The 26,732-nt window shown below is 37.4% G+C and overlaps 1 protein-coding gene across 2 annotated transcripts in view; it reads right to left on the bottom strand.

Moving 5' to 3' along the window:
- The window catches only part of nbeal2 (neurobeachin-like 2), a 173,153-nt gene that overhangs the window by 77,681 nt on the left and 68,740 nt on the right, over positions 1-26,732 (bottom strand). For both annotated transcript variants that reach the window (XM_056474718.1, XM_056474719.1), the window contains 10 exons: positions 17,877-17,960; positions 14,638-14,736; positions 12,819-13,450; positions 8,971-9,103; positions 7,016-7,135; positions 6,591-6,936; positions 5,913-5,995; positions 3,103-3,195; positions 2,729-2,900; positions 629-762 (listed from right to left, as the gene is read on the bottom strand). In XM_056474718.1, the coding sequence (XP_056330693.1) occupies positions 629-762; positions 2,729-2,900; positions 3,103-3,195; positions 5,913-5,995; positions 6,591-6,936; positions 7,016-7,135; positions 8,971-9,103; positions 12,819-13,450; positions 14,638-14,736; positions 17,877-17,960 (1,896 nt within the window). The remainder of the gene's footprint in view (positions 1-628; positions 763-2,728; positions 2,901-3,102; positions 3,196-5,912; positions 5,996-6,590; positions 6,937-7,015; positions 7,136-8,970; positions 9,104-12,818; positions 13,451-14,637; positions 14,737-17,876; positions 17,961-26,732) is intronic.

Raw genomic sequence — 26,732 nt, 5'->3', positions numbered from 1 at the left:
AAATGCAACATCCCCACAGTGTTAAGGTACAACATCAAACTGATGTCATCTTGATGTCCTGTGGCTATTGGGCTCCCTCAGTGCTTTTGTACTACGCACTTTAAACTTTAGCTAAAAATAGAGCCCTTGGCGTTTTGAGTGCTTCGAAAGAGTGAATTAAATGACGAAGCAAATGGTTCTATTATTTCACAGCTTTGAACAACTGTTGTTTCTCTCATCACACACTTCCTGGTCCTGTGAAACTCCTCCTTCAGAAATACGCAAAGGACTCTGATTGGTCAGCTGGCCCAGTGTGTTCTAATATAGTGCATGTTGAAAAAGCTCACTTTAGTCCTTCTCAGGCATTTGTTGTAGGCCTTAAAAAGTGATTTATGCATCATAACTTTGCAGATGTTGTTTAAGCTAAAAAAAGTATTATAATTAAGGAGCTTTAAAGCTTTCTGGCACTAGATAAAACCCTCAGTGATGTGAAACTGTGGTTTTGGTTGTGTATTGTGCAATATGATGTGACTGTTAGCACAAGTGTTACACCTTAAATCTACATACACCAATATGTCCTGTTAGACCCTCAGGCGCCCTCTTGTGTGTGTGCACTTTTGTGTGTGAATGTGTGTGTGTGCGTGTGTACCTTGCCGAGCATTGCCCCGATAATGGCTGGCCCATGGCACTGGAGCAGACTCTCCTGATTGGCTGGATGGTTGCGCAGCATGTTCTTAATCATCAGCAGAAACGCTGCCACACTGTTCTTCTCTAAACGGCCCTCTAACACACACACACACACACACACACACACCAGCAAAGTGCACATTAGCAAAGTGTAACATTGACAAATAACTGCAACAACATTGCATGAGAATTGAACCCCCAAAGGTAATATAAAGAGAAATAACACAAGATGAAAAACACAATCTTGCCTGCAGCCTCACACACGCGCACACACACTAAAAGATGACTTTATGAATCACTAACTCACAGCAAAATCAAACAGCATGCTCAGAAAATATCAATGGTGACTCATACAGCAATTACAGAAAAAATGACATCATCAATGTGTTTAGCAGTTCCAAAAAGCCGCATAACAAGCTGTTAATGTTTCAGGCTGTAATACTGCAGACTGTAAAGAAATGAATCAAATATTGAATATTATTTATTTAGTTATTTTAGTATCATTGATACACAATTATAGATGGCAGATTTTGTATAATTATATTTTTTACATTTTAAGTAAAATGCTGGTAATTTTATTTAATGCACGGCAATAAATAAATAAATAAATAAATAAATAAATAAATAAATAAATAAACAAACAAACAAACAAATAAACAAATAAAATAAATAAATAAATAAATAAATAAATAAATAAATAAATAAATAAATAAATAAATAAATAAATAAATAAATAAATAAATAAATAAATAAATAAATAAATAAGAAGAAACACAGCAAACGTGAACACCACACTCAATAAAAATGATGTTCGTTTTTTGTTCAAACTACTTTTTTGTAGATGACTTTTTTATCTTAATTTTTTTTTATTAGTTGACACAACACAATTGTTGATTTTCTGGGTACAACTTAATTGTTTTATGTTCAATCCACTTAAATTAGTAAAAACTAATGTTAACTTAATTCCTTCGTGTTGTTCAACATTAAATCCATTGTGTGGAACCCTGCATTTTTACAGTGCAGAAGTGGCAAATTCTATTAATAATTTTAGCCATAATTCGTCAGTGAAAATAATATACATCTACTCATACACGTGTGTAGGTTCTTGTTTATCATTATACATACCATATTATTTTAATTAACATATATTGTATACTGCATCTACATATCTTATGCAAGAAATAAAAGTGAAAGCAGTGCTTTTATTTAAATTAAATTTGAATTAAAAAGCAATGGGGTAAATGCACACAGACTTTTAAATTCAGTCTGCTAGCCGCTGGGCTTCCGGTTAATTGTCATCCCATACAAAATCGCTGCGTTTAAGACCTGATTTCTTTAAAAAAACAGCGATCTTCACTGCCTGGCTGAGATTCAATATAAAGTGGGTATCGGACCAAACAAGAAGCACAGCATTAAATTATTTTTTTCCACGCCATCTTTAAAATATGGAAATTAATTTTACCCCAGTGTTTTCAATTGAAATTTCTGCGCTTGCCAGCCGCTAATGACGGCACCTGCGTTTAAACGGTCATTCGTCTCTTTTTATGCTTTAACAGGCAAATGGAAGCTTAAGTCTATGTAAATTACTATATATTAAATTACATTACAACATCGATACTGTAAAAGAAACATTAGGAAATTGAAAATAGTCATATAAAGCTCTAACTGGAAGTTCATAATTGGCTGAAAAACACTAGCTGTGCATATAGCCCATTGGCAAGCATGACAAGCAGGTGTTTTTGTTATCAAATAAGACAACACATGAACAATGACATTTAATACACATAGCCAAAATACAAATATAGCAATATGGTGTAATGTTCATGATGAAAGTTAGTATTTTAATATATTACTGCTATTTACATCACTTTCCGATTTCGCTCCCTCATTTTAGTTCCGTCTTTCCTCATATAATCCACTCAGCTGATATACACTATATCGAGATTCATGAACAGGTGAGCAGTTTCAGACACAGCTATAAAAGGTGGTCAAATCTGCTACTACCAAGGTGTACCTAATAAAGTGGCCGGTTAATGTTAATTTGCACAGAAACAGTACTAACCAGATGACTTCCCCAGAGGCAGCAGCATCCCGGCGGGACCCCTAGAAGAGGTGAGCTCTGGCCCGAGCAGATCTGAAGTCTCCTGACCCACGGTCTCACCCTGATCCAGTAAACACACCTGCTCCAACAAGGGCAGAAGAGCCCCCATCCCACCAACTGAGCTCAGCACATCCTACACACCAGACAACATCATAAAACATGATTAGCAGACGCTGCTCTTGCAGGCACACGAGTTTATGAGCTCCTTCTAGACGCGAAACCATGCTGAATACACACATTTACACCCAACACTAATAAACACAAAAGACTAGTGTCAAGACTAGATGTATCATTATGATCTGTCAGGATAATGAAGCTCAGTGATGGATACGTGCCTTGACGTCCCAGTTCACCACTCTGTGACCAGTCAGCCTGCCATCGTACAGATGATTGGGGGACAGATCCAAGCATATCTGGTTTTTAAAGGCCTACAATGACAAAATAACGTGAAAAATGCATCAATGGCTTATAGTCAATAATACATGGTGTAGGATTCAATGTCAAAATATTAATATTCAAATAATATAACATTGTTTAACAATATTAATATTTTAAATTATATAAAACCAAAAAAATCACATTTGTGATGATCAGAACTTTATATAAGTACAACTTATGGAAACAGAAATGTATACTGCATGTATAAATGTATATTTTGTACATGAGAATGTTTGAAATATTTGGGATATTTTACAGGACATTTGATTGTTCACAAAACTTGTAAAACTAAATTTATTGTAGGTGCTTGAAATGTAATAAAAGTTAAGTGAAAAAAAATTGTATAAAAACATCATTGCATTAACTTTAGATATCTTAAAGTGACAACTACGAAAACTCTGTCATTTACTCACAATTCAATTGTTCTGTCGAACACAAAGGACGATATACTGAAGAATGTTGGAAAAAACACCTATTGACTTCCATGGTATGTTTTGTTCCTACTATTGTTCCTGTCAATGGCTGCTTTCTTTCCAGCATTCTTCAGATTATCTTGTTTTGTGTTCAACAGAACAAAGAAATTCAAGTTTAGAACACTTGTGTGTGAGTAAATGGTGATAAAATGTTCATTTTTGGGTGAACTAGGCCTTTAACAAAATTAAAACATTTAGGCCCAATCCCAATTCTACCCCTTAGCCCTTCCCCTTCCCTTCGTTTTGCGCGGTGATGTGAAGGGGTGGGGGTGTCCCAATTCTTTTTAGTTTGAAGGCGTAGGGCTAAGAGGAAGGGGTAGATAGCCCTTCGAACAGAGATTTTTCAGGACCACACTCAAAACCAAGGGGTAAGAAAATATCCCAGAATACACCAGCCACAACGGCAGCATAGCTGCACCCGGAAGTAAGAAGATCCAAAAATTATAATTTTTTTAATTATTACGAATTTTTACAAAAAATAAACATATGTTTTGATACATTCCTAACGGCGTCCGTGTTTTACCGTCATGCTTTAAAAAAAAAACGCTAAAATAAAACCCGCTAAATTTCACTATCTATAATCCATAACAATAACTTCTGTATAGCAGTTCCTCAACATTCTGACACTCAATGACACTAGAAGACCCCGTCAGAATAGTGTAGTAGCTGGGAATGATCTTTTTACAGTGTCTGCTATAATGTTAATGTTATAATGTCGTGTGTTTACATAGATGAATATGCCCACTGTGTAAATGCACAGTATAGTTACGATCTTACTGCCACATTATATCGTTATGATAACATGATATATGACTTCAGTGATTTCCTGAACATAAATACCAAAAAAAAACACAACTAGAATAATTACAGCAGTCACGATCGTCTGATCTCCTATGAAGCAAGAGATCGTGATGATATCTGATGATGTGTGCAGGAGCTGCTTTCCCATTTCTTAGGGGTAAATTTTGAAGCCCTTCCCCTTCACACTCTGTTTTAAGGGCCAAGGGGGTACAAAAATAGAATTGGGATTGAGCCTTAATATTGATATTCTAAACTTGTGAATATAAATATATAATCAGAACTTTTGTGCAAAAGCATTCACATCATCAACGACAGATTGGAAACACACCAGTGCTAATGCTACAAGCATTTTTGAATCCATTTAGCTGATCTCTAGGTCTTAGCTTAGCGTAGACCACTGAATCGGATAAGACAATTAGCATCTCACTTCAATATGCCCAAAGAGTTTAAATATTTTCCTATTTAAAGATCGATGCTGCCGAGTTACATTGTGTACTAAAACTGACTGAAAATTCATTCATTCATTCATTTTCTTTTGGCTTAGTCCCTTAATTAATCAGGGATCACCACAGCGGAATGTACAGCCAACTTATCCAGCATATGTTTTACGCAGCGGATGCCCTTCCAGCTGCAACCCATCACTAGGAAACACCCATACACACTCATTCACACACATACATTACAGACAATTTAGCTTACCCAATTCACCTATACCACATGTCTTTGGATTTATAGGGGAAACCGGAGCACCCGGAGGAAACCCATGGGGCAAACATGCAAACTCCACACAGAAATACCAACTGACCCAGCCAAGGCTCGAATCAGCGACCTTTATGCTGTGAGACAATCGTGCTACCCACTGCGCCACCATGACGCCCTGACTGAAAATGAAACATTGATTTTTCTAGGCTGGTATGGACTAAACTCTCATTCCGCCGTAATAAGCAAGGAACAGGCGGAGTTATATTATGCAGATTCTAACTGGTAGTCCAAGTGTAAGATTTGGTGCTAAAGACTTTTCTCAAGCGATGTGTAATATCAAGCCTTAAATTGGAAAATTATCCAAACGCTTTGAGGGAGATGCTAATTCTCTGATCCGATTCAATGATCTATGCCTAGCTAAGCTAAAAGTGCTCCCGCCAGACTCAATGATGGCCTTAATGGGTTAAAAAACGGTAAAACTCCTTTAGGGGAGTTTTCAAACAAAATGGAATGTTCATTTAACTAAAACTAATGCCACAAAGCTAAAATCATTTTGTCACTTGAAATAAAATTCAAGTTTTAATGTCAAATAAATAAATAAAGTAAAAATAAATGACATCAAAAACTAAAATAAAAATGTATGCAAACATTGTATGCAACAATGTATGCAAAGACAAAACCACAAGAAACTGGCTAAAACAAAGTAAAATGGTATTAGAGAAGATATTTACCTGTGGAGTATAGTAAAGCACTAGTTTACTGTTGACTTCAGAAGGTTCTCCATCGGCTTTGAACAGAGAAACATTATTGGGACCTGAAGAAAAACAGATACAGCCATTCATTAATGTCTTTGTCCTGCTGGTTTGCAATGTTTGATACAGTTGAAGTCAGAATTTGTAGCTCTACTATATATTTTCCCCCAATTTCTGTTTAATGGAAAGAAGATTTTTTCAACACATTTCTAAACATGATAGTTTTAATAACTCATCTCTAATAACTGATTTATTTTATCTTTGCCATGATGACAGTACATAATATTTGACTAGATATTTTTCAAGATACTAGTATTCAGATTAAAGTGACATTTAAAGGCTTAACTAGGGTAATTAGGCAAGTTAGAGTAATAAGGCAAATCATTGTATAACGATGGTTTATTCTGTAGACAATAAAAAAGTGCTTAGGGGGCTAATAATATTTACCTGAAAATGTTTTAAAAAAAATTTAAACTTGTTTTATTCTAGCCGAAATAAAACATTTAAGACTTCCTCCAGAAGAAAAAATATTCTCTGAAATACTGTGAAGAATTCCTTGCTCTGTTAAACGTCATTTGGAAAATATTTGAAAAAAATTCACAGGAGGGTGAATAATTTTGACTTCAACTGTATGTGCACTGTATGTCTCTTTCATACCCGCAGTGAACAGGGCTCGCGCTTGAGCTGGCTGCAGAGCTTCATGACAGATGAACGCCGTTGCTAAAAGGCCCCCCAGTGAGGACGGAGAGCCCCACGCCGTGTCCTGCAGTCCTGCTTGGATGGTGTGGACAGGACTCTCGCGATTCCCGCCTGGCCGCCCTCCTGCGGCTGCTGCAAAGGATGCTGGGAAGGACTGTGAACGCAAAAGGGTGGGTGGCCCGATATGAGCTGCGAATGCCATCTCGGAGGGAGAGTGGGACGGGTTGGGTAGAGTTGGAGAGGTTGTCATAGTGGTGGTAGTGGTCCGGTGACCAGCTGATCCTATGCAGCAGGATGTGAAAGGCTGAAATGTGGATAGACAGTTAATGAAGCAAGCTCATTCAAATATATAGAAACAAATCGAGAATGAAAATGAAACGCACCTCATTCAGAGAAGGGAAGCGCAGGGGGGCTGTTTTACACTGCACTCCGTCCACATAAACAGTGACTATGTTCTGTCCAAAAGGTCGACGGCCAGGAACGTGAACGATAGCTACTGAGTGCTAGAGAGAAGAAAACAAGACAAGAAGGTAACTTACAATATAGACAACTAAACTTAAAAAATTCTATTGTGCGCAACTAAAATTTTAAATAATTAAAATAAATATAATAAAAATCATATTAAATAAACTAATGAATAAATACAGAAATTCATATGTAAATATTAATAATTAAATATTAGCTATCTTTAACTGTTTTAAAGTGAATAAATATTCAACAAGTAATTTGAATGTAATTTGAATGCTTTAATTTGAATACTGCAATACCTTTTTATCTGTAACTACTAAATTAACTAAAATGCAAAAACAATTATCTTAAAAAATAAATCATAAAATAATCTAAATAATAAAAAAACAATAAAAATATAGAATAAAAAAAGATTATTTACATTTATTTTTGAATGTGAAAATACATTCTTATGACATTATTATTTTCGTTTTAATGTTTTGATCATATTTTAATGCTCTGTATTTGATAATCTATTTGCAAATAAGTAAATCAATAAAAAGTTAAAATCATAAAAATTTTAAGGGATGTAAACAAAAACAATGGTTCCAGTGCATTTCCTGTATAACATTTTTCATTTCTATAGCTTTCGAGAATCCAAAAAGAGCCACATACTGATAAATAATATTATGATAGCTGTTTTAACATTAAGTTATGATTGAATTACCTCTTGCTGCAGTTGTGAAATAGTTTGATAACAAGCAGGAAAGGTTCATGGGTCAATGACATCACCACATTGAAATGGTCTACATAAGTGAAAATGAACACTGTACATTACCATGTTTACATTCATTTTATGTCTTAATGAACAAAGTTGATGGACTATTGTGAAATGTACACAATTTATCAATGATATTATAAAGTTACGCTAAAGTAATGCTAAAGTGCTAGCACAAGCTAACTCTGCAGTAAACATTTCATGAGATTTTCATGAGTTTTTATTGATTTTTTTTACAAATTTTATTTACCACAGCCAATTTAGCTATATTTCACTAACATTTAGAGTGTTGTTTGATTCTTTTAATTCATTTGTTCTGTACCTATAAAGAAAAGGATACATTTGGTACTGCTTCGTTTAGCTTCAATGCTGTTGTATAACATAACTCCATGATGTTTATTTTTTCGACTAAAACTTACTGACAATGACAAAAAAACAACAAAATGCTGCATTTTAGGCTAAATGCACGTGTGCTTTTGTAAATAATGTTACTTTTATCATCCACCGTTGCTATTATCAAAACCAGGTGTGTTTGAGAATTCACCCATGTGAAAAATACTTTAGTAATTTATGTTCAACGGTCAATGGTCTCAAACTCAATATGCATAGTTTAGCTCCAACCAGCTCACACCTGCTTAATATTAACTATTATGAATAATATTACCAGCTTAATATTAACTAGTATTAACTATAATGAATAAACTGCAATAAATACTGTAGTGTACTTTAGCTTTTACTACAGTAAACTGTGGTGTATTGTAGAGCAATATGTATAAAATGTTATACAAAATTGCGTCATTTGTTTATATTACCATAGTTTTTGTATAAACATAGCAACTATAAAATTACTACAAGCGATAAATTCAAATGCTATAGTATTTACTTTAATTACTATACGTTCAATCAAACCAAACCACAGTTCTGTCTTGTCATCTGCCCTTTTCTGTTTTTAATGTGCTCCACGGTTCAAATTGCACTTATTCAAATGAATCACCATAGCAGAGCAGAGTTCATTTTAATCTATCCAAACATGCCAAGTGTGAACACACCCTTAGTTTCATACAAGCGCTGTGTCTTTCTGCTGTGTTAATGTGTGTGAGTAAGCTCACTAACCCAAGCGCAGTCATTGAATGGGTGCTCCGGCAAGGAAACGGCCATGTATTCCTTTTTAGTACATACTGCCACCACCAAAACTTCTTCTGTGGTGAAAAACGCCTCAAAGCCGGTTCCGCTTGCTGTGAAGAAACTACACACAGGACACGATACAGCTTTTTAAAAGGTAGACCTTCATTCAAAATAAGTGCGTGATGATCAAAAGCACAACAACTTGTCAGTATTCTTAATTGCTCATTACTAAAATTCACAACTAAGCCCCATCAACATATTGAATATTCATTCACAATGAATTCATTTACAATATTAAATTAATCACCAATAATACTGCAGTCTGTGTGATATTAAAAATTAATGGATTACATATTCACTTCTTGAAAACTGTAATCTGATTACTTTACTAAGTCCTGCATGTAAAAAGTAATCAGATTACTTATTACATTCCTAAGTCAGAACTAGGCCCCTGCAACATATTGAATATTCACTACTCGCTCACTATGATTTTATTTACAATATTAAATTGCCCTTTCAGCCGCAACCCAATACTGGGGACAACCCATACACTCCTGCATTCACACACATACACTATGGCCAATTTAGTTTATCCAATTCACCTATACTGCATGTCTTTGGACTTGTGGGGGAAACCAGAGCACTCGGTGGAAACCCACACAAACATGGGGAGAACATGCAAACTCCACACAGAAACGCCAACTAGCCCAGCCGGAGCTCGAACCAGTGACCTTCCTGCTGTGAGATGATCGTGCTACCTACTGTGCCACCATGTCACCACAAATAACAATTTACTACTTCAATTGTACTGAATTGAATTGTAATCTGATTACAATTATTAAATACTGCTTGTAAAAGGTAATCAGATTACAAATCACTTTACTATAATTCACAATTAGGCCCCAGCAACAAACTGAATATTCACTACTCACTCACTATGATTCTATTTAGAACATTAAATTAAGCAACTATAATACTGCAGTTGGTGTGGGTTAAGTTACTCAAAAAAGTAACAGATTACAAATGACAAAATTGCAATCTGATTACATTACCAGCTACTGCACGTAACCTAAAAGGCCTTAAAAATATTAACATGTCAATTGCCAAAATTGTAGTTTGTTCATTAATTTTAATATTGACTGAAAAATATTGCAAAAGGTTGCATCACTTTATTCACATCCTTCTTCATTATTTTAAGACATTTAACAATAGGTGAGACTCAGCACTGGCACAATATATTTCTAAACAGATCCAGTGCTGCTTTTATTGCATTGAGATTCCTACAAGCACATATCAGACAGTTCGCAAGGTTGCTGTGTAACACATTATTAACCCTGATTGCAGCTGATTTTTGTTTAAATATTAAGTTTTATGATTTTTCTTTGTGGCCATGAGAGGTACGACTACATATTTTAACACCATCTCTCATTTAAACCTCAGAGGTAAAACTGTGAATTATATTTGTGTGCTAAAATGAATGTAAAAATAATCGAATGCTGACGATGCATTTTTAAAAGCAAATTTAAATAATGCCGTACATAATGTTGATGTTGTGTTGCCTAATCCCAAAAAAGAACAAAAAAGATCATTTCAATTCATTAAACAGTTTGTACTATTAAAAACATTAGTACAGTATAAGATTTACTTCTAATATTGATGTGACAATTATTTTTATTAATTTGTGTGACACTGAAGACACTTTGCTATTACATGACTAAATTACATTTTTAAATAAAAATCTTTTTCTTTTCGGCTTAGTCCCTTTAATAACCAGGAGTCGCCACAGCAGAATGAACCACTAACTTATCCAGAACATATTTTACGCGGTAGATGCCTTTCCATCAGCAACCTAACATGGGGAAACACCCAAACACACTCATTCACACACATACACTACGGACTTACCTATAAGCTATATATACCTATTTAGCTTACCAATTCACCTATAGCGCATGTCTTTGGACTGTGGGGGAGACTGGGGCACCCGGAGGAAACTCAAGCGAACACGGCGAGAACACGCAAACTCCACATACAAATGTCAACTTTCCCAGCCGGGGTTTGAACCAGTGACCTTTTTCCTGTGAGGTGATTGTGCTACCCACTGCGCCACCATGATGCCTCATATATCTCATATATAATACAAATACTACAAATACATTAAATAAAATACTACAGCTTTAATTTAGATTTTTGAATGTACTGAAACACTCATTTTTTATTCGTAGCCTTTATTCCTATAACTACAAGTTTTTACCTATTTGTCAGCAAGAAGTTGTAAATCATGAAACTTTTTTAAGTAAATTTGTATGATCATCACCTATTCTGAAATATATTCGAACAAGTCAGAATAAGTGCTTTTATTATCTGACAGATAATCACTGATAAAGGAAGGTCTGGAGCACTCAACTATCATACAAGGTGCGTGGACTAAATACAAATATAGTAAAAATAGGGAACTCCAGCAACACTTGTAATAAAAGGAGAAAATTTGAATGAATTAAAATAAGTTCCGATACTTTTTGAATTAAAAGCCTTCCTCAGGGCAATATTTGAACAATATTTCACCCATAATTTGACAAAATTATTTAAAGCTTTAAACTACTATAGCATTTAATAAACATGAATATGAATAATTTTCGAAAATTATAGGACATCAAAATGTGTGTGTGATTTTTTTCAAATAGGATGCAATCCCATATTAACATTTATTATTAAACAATTTGATTCTAAGACATAATTTCTGTTAGAAAATGTAATCCACATTAAATCCCTACCCCCAATACATAACCTAACTGAAAATGATTCCCAAAATCAGTATATAATCGGGTGTCACGGTGGTGCAGTGTGTAGAACAATCGCCTCACATCAAGAAGGCCGCTGGTTCGAACCTTGGCTGTTGGTATTTCTACGTGGCGTTTGCATGTTCTCCCCATGAACCCGTGGGTTTCCTCCGGGAGCTCCAGTTTCCCCCACAGTCCAAAGACATGTGGTATACAGTAGGTGAATTGGGTAGGCTAAATTGTCTATAGTGTATGTGTGTGAATGAGTGTGTTTCCCAGTGATGGGTTGCAGCTGGAAGAGCAAACATATGCTGGATAAGTTGGCGGTTCATTCCGCTGGGATGACCCCAAATTAATAAAGGGACTAAGTTGAAAAGAAAATGAATGATTGGATTTATAATCGAATTGATAGTTGAATAACAATTACGTAGAAACACAAAGCCCGCAAGCCTAAATTCAACATAAACTGTAAACCAGTTTATGTCAACAACACAAAATCAGGCCATGTGAACCGGAAGCTGCTGAGAGTTTTATTTCAGTATGTTGATGTACTTCCAAATGAAAGTGAATATTTAATAGGGGTGGGGGTTTCTTTTGTCAATCATTCGCATATCAAACAAATTTTAAGAGGAGTGTGGCTAAGGATAGTAATATTCAGCAGCTACGGAAACTATAAAGTTGACGTCAACAGAAGGACCGCATCTCCAAAGGCGCAAGCAAATGGTCAGATTTTGATATAAGGTTACCAAAACAAACTATATTTTTCAGTGCATTAACTTGCAAAGATTAATCATTAACCTTAAGAACAACAATGTGAGCAAGTGAAACAAGCATAAAATCGTTTGATTTCATGCAGACTTTAAATTTGATCTGGAATGTCGTTCCAGGATCAACTCAGATAGATATTGATCCAGGAACATGTCCTACTTGGGGAAATCGCCTATAAACTGTCAACTCAACTTTGGGTATCTATGGCTAAAATAGTATAATTAAAAACAAATATACATTTTTACTTGAAAAATCTTAATTTTTAATGATCAAAATTCCAGAACAAACCTGTAGAGCTGTTTCCTGCGTGGTCCTTTAGCCATGCGGATGGTATTATCCATGTTTGTCAGGTGTGATTCAGAGTAGTGGTGCTGCGGTGGAGGAAAGTCTGTGTTGAGGCATAGCCAAGCATGGAAAGCAAACGCGCTCCCTGGCCAGCGTTGTATCGCCGGCACCATGATACCCGCCATAGGGGGCGTAAGATCAAAATACTGCAAGGCGCTGCACCCACCCTCCCCACGGGCGGCCATGGCAGAAAGCACCCTCACCACCCGACCACAGTAGGGATGCGGACGAGCTCCGGGTTCAGTCCGCAAGAGCTTCAGCACACTCTTGAGCTCGCAGGGCCGTAGAGAAAGCGAGCCTAAATCTTGAAGCAAACCCAGGAGAGAGTCTGCACACTGCCGGTCCAGCCGCTCCGGGGGTTCTGACAGCACCTCCAGAAGGGAACCCACTAAACCTGCTTCGACCGAAACCGTGCGGCAGGACAGAGTGCCTCGACACACGGCCGCCAGCCATTGAGAAACCAGCAGCTGTAGAGAGCGAGAGCCCAGATCTGGCAACCACTGCAGCAGCAGAAGCAGAGGCTGTTCATTACTGATGCCCAACTGCATGGCCTGAGAATGCTCTCCTTCAACAGCCTGAGGAAAAATAACAACATGCAGAAGAAAAAATGAGGACACTGTACAGTAGTCAACATTAGAAGTTTATCAAAAAGTTTTTTAAAATTGTCCTAAGACTAGAACAACTTTGATGAAAGGTGGAGATTCACTTCAAATGTTGACTGTGTAAACTGAAAATATTATAAGATTATTAAGCAGTGTTGGGAAAAATTACGCTTAAAACAAATATATTTAGCTTATCTTAACCTTAAAAAGAAACATTCGCAAATATCACACAAGGTATACTTTCACATTACTTTCCATAAAAGGTAAATATGTAACACATTTAGTTACTGTTTTTTTAAGTGACTCAAGATTTTAATATTTGACTTTTAAAAGTAACTTAACCCAACAGTCAACCTAACCCAAGTTCATCACGTTTCTAACTTAACATTTTAATTTATACAAGGGATAGTAGAACCAAAAAATGAAAATTCTGTCATTATTTACTCTCCCTTTACCTTTATGAGTTTCTTTCTTCTGCTGAACACAAAGATATTTTGAAGAAAGCTGACACCATGCAAACATTGACTTCTATAGTAGGAAAAACTAATACAATGGAAGTCAATGGTTGCAAGTTGAGGGTGGAACACCACGAGGGCGAGTAAATAGTGAGTAAATATTCATTTTTGGCTGAACTACCCCTTCAAATCAGTTTAATGTAATTTAAGTAAAAATGACTCATAAGGTTAATTTGATTCAACTTATATAATGTTATTATACAAACAAGTAAAAATATCAATTCCTAAAAATAAGCATGTTATCACGTTTCATATTTATTAGGTTATTTAGGTTAGCTAGGTAGGTTAGGGTAATTAGGCAAGTAATTGTATAACAATGGTTTGTTCTGTAGACTATCGAAAAAAATGTAGCTTTAAAAAATTAATAACTACTTATATTCTGGCCAAAATAAAGCAAATAAGGCTTTCTTCAGAAGAAAAAATTATATCAGACATACTGTGAAAATTTCCTTGCTCTGTTAAACATCATTTGGGAAATATTTAAAAAAGAAAAATATATTTATTTATGTATTTATTTGATTCTTTTTTTCATTCATATTTTGACTGTAATGTAAGAAATCAATTGTTTACATTCTTTTTTACTTAATCATTGCGCATGGGTTATCCGACTAAATGCCAGAAGGGAAGGAAATGAAGTTCACTCACCATGTTCATCAGCTCCTGCAAGAGTCTTTTGGTGGGCTGCCCTTGACTTTTCAACACATCGAACAACTGCGAGTAACCGATCCGCTCCTTGAAGACCTCCTGGGAAGATGAACCAAGCCATACAACAATTACGTAACAAATGAATACAATGCTGAAAAGTAAAAAAGGTTTTCTAATGCTCTCTTTCCCAAAGTAAACCTAAACACAAAAGGTATTAAAACTTAACAGAAAAATTTTGAGGATATTAAATAAAAGGATGTGAATCAAATTTTTACTTTCAAGTGAGAGTTCAACCAAAAATTACATTTGGTCATCATTTACTTAACCTCAATTTGTTGCAAACCTTTTTGAGTTTCCTGCTTCTGTTACAACACAAAGAAGATATTTAGCTGTAAACCAGTAGACACTAGGTGCGTCCCTACTGTCTAGAGCAGGCATGGGCAAACTCGATCCTTGAGGGCCGGTGTCCCTGCAGAGTTTTGCTCCAACACTAATCAAACACACCTGAACACCCTAATTAATGTCTTTAAGATCACTAGAAAGCTACAAGCAGGTGTGTTTGATTAGGGTTGGAGCAAAACTATGCAGGGACACCGGCCCTCCAGGATCGAGTTTGCCCATCCCTGGTCTAGAGTCACTATTCTATGCCATTTTGTAGTATTTATTGACCAGACACCATTGTCAATAACGATGAAAAAAAAGTTAGCACAAAATGGTAAAGGAATCCACAAGCTTGCACTTTTCATATGTAAGTTTTGTAATAACAACATATGCAAAAATGAGAGCCTTGATTAGCAGCAGTGAGGAGATTGTAAATAAAAAAGGATGTAAGGATGTCGCCAGAGTGGCTTTTTGGTTTCTTTTCTTATGCATCCCAGCCACTAGCACCCTATCTGAAAGAGTTTTTAGCATAGGGGTAATGTGATCATTGAACTTCACTGTTTGAATGTTGTAATATGTATTTGAATGATGATGGCTGGTTCCTTTACTTGAAAGCTCAGATTTGATTTTCATAATTTGTGTTGTTGACAGAGTTTGATGTTTACTGTATGATTATTATTCACACCTTAAAGTTTGCTTTAATTGGTCAGCATTTACACTTTCCCACTGCACACACTTTGTAACATTTTTAATCAGGTTTAGGAGTCTCTTTAACACTTATATTTACTTTATAATAAAGAGATCAGAAATTTTGTTTAAATATTTTTGGTAATCTGCCTTAGTAATGTTGGTAAATTAAAATAGGTAAATTAAAAATAATTCTAATATTCCTTGTTTAAAGACATTAAATAATTATCGATACCAAAAGATATGAAACATGATATCATGATAAATTTTTTTTGCAATATCGCCCAGCTCTATTTTGAAGTATGAAAAGTAGAAGTAGTGCATTTACACTGAAATATCCAACCATTATATCTATCTATCTATCTATCTATCTATCTATCTATCTATCTATCTATCTATCTATCTATCTATCTATCTATCTATCTATCTATCTATCTATCTATCTATCTATCTATCTATCTATCTATATATATATATATATATATATATATATATAAAATATCGAATGTTGGACACTTCTTGCACTCAATAGTCACAGTTTTGTTTACATAGCGAAGGGGGCTGAGATATTTGGTGTTGACGTTGGATTGTTTTATTTATTTTGGGATGTACAAGCTAAATTCTCCTCCGTGAATGTTATGCCAGCTCCTGATGATGAATGAGCATAATAACAGCTACTATTTGGTACTTTGGTCATTTATTTCACTAATTTGGCAACCGTTAAACGTCATCAGGGAAATGGTTTAGTAAAAAAATTGTTTAGTAAAAAAACAGTAGTGTCGTCCTCATTTGGAACAACACTAAACTCATACAATACATGAATTGTGTAAAAGTGCAGTGTATGACTGCATAGTGTATAGTGTGCCATATGGGATGCAGCTACTGATTCCATAGTGTATATTTTCCCTACTCTGGAAGTGAATGGCTACAGGTTAACAACATTCTGCAAAATATCTTTGTTTGTGTGTGATAGAGAAAAAAAGGAAACTCATAAAGACTTGTAACCACTTGACGGGGAGTAAATGATTTTTGGGTGGATGAACTGACGCTTTAAATTAGAAAGTTCAGTCTGCAGTGTAAACAGGCCAGCTAAAGTATTTATTGGTTTACTGTTTAGTAAAAACAAAACAAACAAACAATAAAACAAAGTCATACATTTTGATGGTTGTGTCATGTTGTGTTAAAGTATGGACAGCACAAACTATATCTGACCCAACAGAAAATATGTTAGCCAATAATAAAAACACAAGCACCAGCAAAATTGTTTCTTTGACCAAAAAAACTACATTATGACGATTTTTGGTAAATGAAAACTCAGCTAACATGATCAATACACTTGAGGAAATAAAATAAAAAGAAACGTGATTATGGCATTTCTAATACTGACAAATAAGTGTCAGTAAGTACCATAAAACGAAGGAGGAAGTGCATGTTGTAACGTCACCACAGCTGACCTGCTTCTGCAGCACCACATCATGCTGATAAGATTAACCACACATGCATAAGGGGCACATTTATCATACGCAAGCACTTTGACTTATCACACTGATAACATGGGAGACGTCTGCTGGCTGACCTTTCCAAGCCTTCAGGAGAAACATATACAGTTGAAGTCAGAATTATTAGCCCCCCTGTTTATTTTTTCCCCAATTTCTGTTTTACGGAGAGAAGATTTCTTCAACACATTTCTAAACATAATAGTTTTAATAATTCATTTCTAATAACTGATTTATTTTATCTTTGCCTTGATGACAGTAAATAATATTTGACTAGATATTTTTCAAGACTTTCCATACAGCTTAAAGTGAAATTTAAAGGCTTAACTAGGTTAATTAGGTTAACTAGGCAGGTTAAATAGGCAAGTTATTGTATATCGGTGGTTTGTTCTGTAGACTATCAAAAAAAAAAAAAACTAGCTTAAAGGGGCTAATAATTTTATCCTTAAAATGGTGTTTAATAAAATTTAAAACTGCTTTTATTCTATAAGACTTTCTCTAGAAGAAAAAATATTATCAGACATACTGTGAAAATTTCCTTGCTCTGTTAATCATCATTTGGGAAATATGTAAAAAAAGATAAATAAATTCAAAGGAGGCTTTTCTGACTTCAACTGTATATGAGGAGCGAGAGGAGAGAAGTTGTGAGAAAGAGGCAATGGAGGAATCTTATACCTTAGCGGAGGGAGAGTTACTCATGATGGCGGTCAAGACTCGAATGGCATGGACTGTGATGCAGTCAGAGCCTTTTTCCCACACCTACACACACATACAAAATATATGTCATTTAAACATACAAGTATTAAAGTATTAGTTCCCCCAGGGGTTTTGTTTAAAGGATAGCTCATCCAAAAATGAAAATTGTATGTTACTACACTCATCCTCAGAATCTTTCATAATATACTTTTTAAATGGGAGATTATTTGGAAATAGTTTTATGATTTGTCAGGACTTTATTTACTGTAAATAAAAAGATGTTTAAAATAATAAATAAATAGAAGAATAAATAAATAAATGAACAAACAAATGAATAAATAAGTAATTTAAAAAATAATAAAATAAATAAATAAAGTGCTCAGCATAAATAAGTACATTACCTTTTGAAAATTTATATATTTTTATCAATTTCTCAGTAAATATAGCCAATAATTTTTGGTGTATTTACACAAAGCAGTTATTAAAGAGTAATAGTTTTAAGTAAAGAGTTTATTGAACAGCTATATCTATTAAAATGAGTTCAGTCACCTAAAGAGTTATTGCTGTTTATTGCTATAAATTGAACACATTTTAGTTTACAAAATACTACTATGCACTATTACTAATAATATTAAAAATAATGTTTATTTGAAAAAAGATATCGCTCAATAAGACCTTTAAGGGATAGTTCACACCAAAATGAAAATTCTGTCATCATTTACCCATACTTAACTTGTTTAAAACCTTTTTTTCTTCTATTACACACTAAAGAAGATATTTTGAAGAGAGATGAAAACCTGTAACCATTGAATTCCATAGTATTGGTTTCTTTCTAACAATGGTAGTCAATGGTATCAGGTTTTCAGCTTTCTTTAAAATATCTTTAGTTTTAAACAGAAATAAAAGGCTTGGAATTACTTGTGGGTGACTAAATAGTGAGTACAATTTCATTTTGAGTGAACAATCCCTTTGTTGTTGTCCCTTTGTCATTGGTTATTGTCAGGATCTACATTATAAATTTAGTTATGCTTACATATATTTGAAAGTGCTGGCTTCCAGAGACTTGCACTTTATGAATCACCAAGTTTTAGCTCAAAGTCTTCTCTATTGCTATACTGAAAAAAAAAGTCACCTAGCCTACATTTTGGAAGGTCTGAGGTAGAGTATATTAACAACACAATTACATTTTTTCACTTTTAAAGAGAATTGTTTGATAAACCAATAACGTTTGATTGTAAAATGTCTGAATCAAACAGACATTACAGTTACAAATGACCCTGTACCACAAAAAACAAGTCCTAAGTTATATTTGTGGGAATAATCAAAAATACATCTTTTTTTCTTTTATGCCAAAAAATATTTAACTTTTAAGCAAATATCTTCTTATAAGAAGACACTTCCCCTACAAATATATATAAAAACATAATCAAATATTAGTAATATACTAATACTAACCCTAACTTTTCTCAATGTTTAACATTTGACATTTTGAACCCTCATGTTCCAGATTTTCAAATAAATTAGAACAATATTGTCTTATCCTGACAAAGTATTAGTGGAAATTTATTTATTTTACAAAAATAGACCCTTATAACTGGTTCTGGTGTTGTGGTTCAGGGTCATAATTGAGATTAAATGCCCTTTAAATGAATTTTCAGTGAATAATGATTTATGTTTTTCAGATAAAGCTATCATGCAGCTTCAGGTGACTTAAAATATATTGCATATTTTAAGTAATACAGACATTTACAATACCTTTTTTTTAAGTTGACAGAAATGGACATTAAATATGTTGTTTGAGCTGCAAAGATTTCTCCTTTTAATTTCATTAACAAACCCAACAGAATGTGGGGTTTGAATGACATTAAAAAGAATCATAATGATATACATTACTGTTCAAAAGCATCTGTAAGATGTATATAAATTTGATTAAAATAATACTTTCCTTCACCAAGGATGATTTAAATGGATAAATGGATAAAAAAAATAAAACTGTGTTATCATTCCTCACATTTCACTTGTTTCAAACCGGTTTGAGATTATTTTGTTAAACACAAAAGAAGATGTTTTGAATCATGTTAGCAAGCAGTTGATGGTACCCATTGACTTTAGTTGACAAAAGTGTATTGTTTTTTCTACTATGGGGATCAGTGGTTACCGGTAACTGGTTATCACATTTTTCAAAATATCTCTTTTGTGCTTAAAAGAAGAAACACAGTTGGAACATTGTGTGTGTAAGAAAATGAAGAGCAAATTGGATTTTGGGGTGAACTATCCTTTTACATTGATTAAATGTAAGTTTTATATAGTTACAATTTTGCTTGTTTTCTACAAAAATATGATTAATTGTCATGGATTGGTCAGGCTCTCACGACCCCCACTCACGAAGATCACCATCACCTGACTTCTAAAAGCACAGCACTCCAGTCGCTCATTGTCCGGGCTCGTCTCGACGAAAGCGGACAACTGAGCGACCACTCAGCGTAGTCATCCTCAGCTAAAACAAACGATTTACTTACCTGTTCTCTTTGTATTCCTCCTAGTCTTCCTGGTCCTCCCGAATCGTCCTGTCTTCCAGTCCTTCCAAGTCTGTGTCATCCTCTGTCAGCTGTATCTGGTGTGTGCTGTCCATCCTCGTGTATTCCTGTTACCCAGCCACGGAGGAAAAGACCCCAACATCATTCCTGATCCTCCTGGCTATCCTTCATGTGCTCCTTGTTGTCATTTAATAAACACCCTAACGTTTCCTTACCTCTGTCTCCTGTCCGCTTCATAACAGAAGCCCGGACCCATAACGACGACAACATGAGCACCCCCGATCACCTTCAAGAGCTGGTGGACCAGTTGAAGCGGATTCTACAGCCACCAGCTCCACTTTCCAACGCACCACCAGCACCGAGCACTTCCGCCTCCACAGTTTCTTCTTCGGCCCTTCCTTCCAGTCCCATGGCCCGACCAGCGCCCTACTCAGGCGGAGCGGGGGAGTGCAATGGTTTTCTGTTACAATGTTCCCTCATATTCGAAATGCAACCTTCTCTATATCCCACAGATAAGTCGAAGATCGCCTACATCGTATCTCTACTCTCTGGACCTGCACTTAAATGGGCTGAGACGATCTGGAACCAAGCCGGGCCGGTCATGAATTCCATCACTACCTTCACGGAGTATTTCAAAGAGGTGTTTGGACGTTCTGATGGGGAAGTAGCCGCTGGAGAGCAGCTGTATCATCTAAAGCAAGGTACTCTATCTACACAGGAATATGCTCTCCGGTTTCGCACTCTAGCAGCTGCAAGTGGATGGAATGAGAGATCGTTGTTGACCACGTACCGGCTCGGCTTGGAACCCACTCTCCGAATCCAACTGGCCACATTAGATGATACAATGGGTCTGGAGAGATTCATCCAACATTCTCTCCGATGTTCCGATCGTCTCCGTTCCTATCAACAGGACACCATCACCCCCTCGTCTGCACTCCTCCAATCGCCTGAGTCAACAGCCTCTCCAGAACCAGAACCCATGATAATAGAGTCTGGAAGACTGACATCAGCGGAACGACAGAGGAGGCTGACCCGGGGTCTGTGTCTATACTGCGGTGTCAGTGGACACACCCGTATGGAGTGTCCCCTTCGTCCCATTCGGACTTCAGTGAGTGTATTCAGTACGAATATTGAACAATGTAAACCACTTACTACCACCGTACAAATAACTACTGCCTCTATTTCTCTCCTTGTCACAGCCCTCATCGACTCCGGGTCAGCAGGGAACTTCATCTCCCAATCCCTCTGTCGTCAACTCCACCTCCGTACTGAGGCGTCCTCGCATATATACCAGATACAACCGATAACCCAGTGCACTCGATCTTCGACCCGTATCCATCGACAATGCGAAGACATCCTTCTTCAAGTGGGGTTGTTACATCAAGAGAGGATTCAATTTCTGGTTCTGGAGGGTGCAAATATGGACATCATTCTAGGGCGCCCGTGGCTGGTGAAGCACGATCCCATCATCTCTTGGGGCACAGGAGAGATAAAGAAATGGGGATCTGGATGTACACCTGCCTGTTTTCCAAATCTCCCTCTTCAAGGTCGGAACCCCATTTCTTTGTTTGCAACATCGGTCGAGAGCCCTCCTGAGAAGCAGTCTATCCACATTCCTAAGGAGTACAGCTCCTTTCATGATGTCTTCTGCCCCAAGAGAGCTTCCCAGCTACCGCCGCATCGGCCATGGGACTGCGCGATCGACCTAGTTCCAGATGCCCAGTTGCCAAGAGGTAGGATCTACCCGCTCTCGCTTCCAGAGAATCAGGCAATGGAAGATTACATAAGGGAAGCTCTGAGTCAGGGGTACATACGTCACTCAAAATCACCAGCCGCCTCAAGCTTCTTCTTTGTGGCCAAGAAGGACGGAGGGCTGCGTCCATGCATCGACTACAGGGTCCTAAATAACGGTACAGTAAAATACCGATATCCCCTTCCTCTGGTACCAGCCGCTTTGGAACAGCTCCGAGAAGCTAAAGTCTTCACTAAATTGGACCTCCGCAGCGCGTATAATCTGATAAGAATACGTGAGGGGGACCAATGGAAGACAGCATTCGTGACCCCTACTGGCCACTATGAATATGAGGTCATGCCTTACGGTCTGGTCAACGCCCCCTCCGTATTCCAAAACTTCATTCATGAAGTCCTCCGGGAGTTTTCTTCACCACTGTGTAATAGTGTACATAGATGACATCCTCATTTACTCCCGGAGTGAGGCCGAACATCGCCAACACGTTGCGGAGGTCCTACACACATTGAGAGAACATCACCTCTACCTCAAAGCGGAGAAATGCTCATTCCACCAGAAGTCGATTCATTTCTTGGGATACATCATTGACCAAACCGGTATACGTATGGATGGGAAGAAAATTGAGGCTGTTCTATCCTGGTCAGAACCCACTTCCATTAAGGAGCTCCAGAGGTTTCTTGGGTTTGCTAACTTTTATAGACGGTTTATCAAGGACTACAGCAGGATTACATCACCTCTCACTAATCTCCTCAAGGGTAAACCCAAAGGACTGGAGTGGACCAAAGAAGCAGCCGCAGCCTTCCGCCTTCTTAAGAAGGAGTTCACAAGGGCCCCACTCCTGACTCATCCTGACCCAAATCTTCCTTTCGTGGTGGAAGTGGACGCATCCACCACCGGCGTCGGGGCAGTATTATCTCAACATCATGATACACCGCCCCGACTGCATCCCTGTGCCTATTTCTCTCGGAAGTTGAGCCCGGCGGAGCAGAATTACAGCATAGGAGACAGGGAGCTTCTAGCAATCAAGCTAGCCTTGGAGGAGTGGCGTCACTGGTTGGAGGGAGCCAAACATCCGTTCCAGGTGATCACAGATCACAAAAACCTCCAATACATCAAAGAGGCCAAGAGACTATGTCCACGTCAAGCCAGATGGTCACTTTTCTTCTCACGTTTTGATTTCTCCATTTCCTATCGTCCAGGACCCAAGAATCTAAGAGCAGACGCTCTCTCTCGTTTACACGAGCATCACGATCATGAAGAACTCCCAACGAAGATTCTTCCCGAACACATCTCCATTTGTCCGATCACCTGGAACGCTCCTCCAGTCGTTGCCACTCCGGAAGCCCCTGCTCCGCCGGGATGCCCTCCTCATCGGCAGTTCATACCACCTGAACACCGGGTAGATCTGATCCACTCCTTACATACCTCGCTAGGCACTGGACATCCAGGGATCAACAATACTCTCTCGCTAGTATCCCAACGATTCTGGTGGCCAAACATGGCAAGGGATGTGAGGCAATATGTTCAGGGCTGTAAGGACTGTGCCCAATCCAAGAGCCCACGTCATCTACCCGCTGGAAAGCTCCATCCCTTGCCGATTCCGAACCGTCCCTGGTCACACCTAGGAGTGGACTTTATCACTGACCTCCCTTCGTCAGAAGGTAATACCTGTATTCTAGTCATAGTAGATAGATTCTCAAAGTTTGTCAAACTAATCCCTCTGAAAGGTCTTCCCACAGCCTTTGAAACTGCCGACAATATCTTTAATCAAGTCTTCAGGTCATTTGGTATTCCAGAAGATATTGTGTCGGACAGAGGTCCACAGTTCATCTCACGTCTATGGAAAGCCTTCTTCAAGCTCCTAGGTGTGGCCGTCAGCCTCTCTTCTGGATATCATCCCCAAACCAACGGGCAGACAGAGAGGAAGATTCAGGAGGTGGGACGGTTCCTGAGGACCTTCTGCAGTGGTCACCAGAACTCCTGGAGCCAGTATTTGGGCTGGGCAGAATATGCCCAAAATTCACTGCGGCAACCCTCCACCGGACTCACGCCATTCCAGTGCGTCCTGGGCTTCCAACCACCGCTCTTTCCCTGGGATGGCGAACCATCTGATGTCCCCGCAGTGGATCACTGGTTCCGGGAGAGCGAGAGAGTCTGGGACGAGGCTCATCAACATCTGCAGAGGGCAGTCCGTCGAAGCAAGGTAACCGCCGATAGGAGAAGGTCTGAAGAACCCAGATACACACCCGGACAAAAGGTGTGGCTATCCACCCGGGACATACGCATGCGACTGCCCTCTCGCAAGTTAAGTCCCCGATTTGTTGGTCCCTTCACCATCGTGGAACAGGTTAACCCCGTCACCTACAAACTACAATTACCCTCTCACTACCGTATTCACCCTACATTCCACGTATCACTCCTGAAACCCTATCACGATCCTGTTCTTCCCTCCACAGAGCCTGACCACGAAGAGGAACCCCCTCCTCCACTGCTCCTAGAAGAAGGAGCCGTCTACGCAGTGAAGGAGATCTTGCGTTCCCGACGTCGTGGTGGCCAGTTGGAGTACCTGGTGGACTGGGAAGGGTACGGCCCCGAAGAAAGGACATGGGTTCCCAGAGCTGATATTCTCGATCCTAGTCTCATGGTGGAGTTTCATGAGAGCCACCCTGAGTTCCCAGCGCCTAGAGGCAGAGGGAGACCACCACGGCGTCGGAGGTGTCGGCCCTCAGGAGCGGGCCCTGGGGAGGGGGGTACTGTCATGGATTGGTCAGGCTCTCACGACCCCCACTCACGAAGATCACCATCACCTGACTTCTAAAAGCACAGCACTCCAGTCGCTCATTGTCCGGGCTCGTCTCGACGAAAGCGGACAACTGAGCGACCACTCAGCGTAGTCATCCTCAGCTAAAACAAACGATTTACTTACCTGTTCTCTTTGTATTCCTCCTAGTCTTCCTGGTCCTCCCGAATCGTCCTGTCTTCCAGTCCTTCCAAGTCTGTGTCATCCTCTGTCAGCTGTATCTGGTGTGTGCTGTCCATCCTCGTGTATTCCTGTTACCCAGCCACGGAGGAAAAGACCCCAACATCATTCCTGATCCTCCTGGCTATCCTTCATGTGCTCCTTGTTGTCATTTAATAAACACCCTAACGTTTCCTTACCTCTGTCTCCTGTCCGCTTCATAACATTAATATTGATAATAATCATATGAAATGCTTCTTGAGCAGCAAATCAGCATATTAAAATGATTTCTGAGGGATCGTGTGACACTAAAGAATAATGAAGGAAAAAAAGTCACAAGCAAAACAATTTTTTTACAAACATTTAATAAAAAAATAAAAGTATTTGATTATTCAAATAATTATTTGACATGATTAAATATTGAACAATATTATAACTGTATTTTTTTATCTAAATAAAGCCTTAGTCTGTACAAGACCGTACTTTTGAAACTTTTTGAACAGTAGTGAAATAATTTTTGTTTGAGATATTCTTTTTAATTAAAGAGTTTCGGAGTGCAGCACACAAGGAGGATATATTCATAAATTATGAAGATTCCTCCTTGAAGTGCAGGCTTTTATGAAAAACACGGCCTGAATACAAAGTACTGAAGAAAAGAAACAGTTCAAAACATCCAACAGTAAATCAGTTTTCTCACTTTTAAACGTGAAATATTTACCACCCCTCCACCACAAAAATCCCACCATACACCACTATACAAAACAAACACCATGAGTTCTACCCACAGCACCACACCCGGGCGAGACATGCAAGACTCTAGAAACACTCAGCAAGACTGCAGGCAAGATGACACGTTTATGCAAGAACAGCACTTCACAAACACACGTAGCAGGATCCTCACCCTCCAGCTCTGTGACTGACACTGCATTAACATTCAGGCTGTACCATCAGATGTTAAAATATAATGCTTAACTAAAAACTGTTTTTGTTAATAGAAATAAAGCTGAAATAAGAATTAAATATCAATATTACTAACTCAAATTAACTAACTCTGATGTAAAATTATAGAAAGTATATAAAGACAACCAATACAAATACCAAACTACTAATAAATAAATAAATAAATAAATAAATAAATAATATGTAAAATCATAATTTGGAGTCAATTCAAAATAATAATAAAAACAGTCATGATTTTCAATTAGGTTCTATTAGTTTATGTCAGTATGAAGGGTTAATTGTTTGTTCACATTACAAAATACATGAACTAAAGTAACCTTATTGTAAAGTTTGACCATAAAAAAAAAAAAATACAAATATTTTAAATACTGCTATTTAAGAGCACAAAGGTAGTTGAAACAGAATATGTTTGAGAAAGTGAACATGTCCTGGGGTGGGAAAGGTTTTTTCTCCAGCTAAAAACTATTTTAGCTTTCTTTGATAACTGCATGCATTCCACTTTTATGACATTATTAACTATTTGTAGTTTACAAAGTACTACACTATACTAATACATTACCATCATCTTTATTTTTACTATGTAAAAAATTATGTTTAATAAAAGAAAATTTGATGTTATTTTTGCAATC

Source organism: Danio aesculapii, chromosome 16, assembly GCF_903798145.1.
Source record: "Danio aesculapii chromosome 16, fDanAes4.1, whole genome shotgun sequence".
Lineage (NCBI taxonomy): Eukaryota > Metazoa > Chordata > Actinopteri > Cypriniformes > Danionidae > Danio > Danio aesculapii.
The sequence above is the reverse complement of the archived record's forward strand: the minus strand, read 5'-3'. Positions and strand labels throughout refer to the sequence as shown.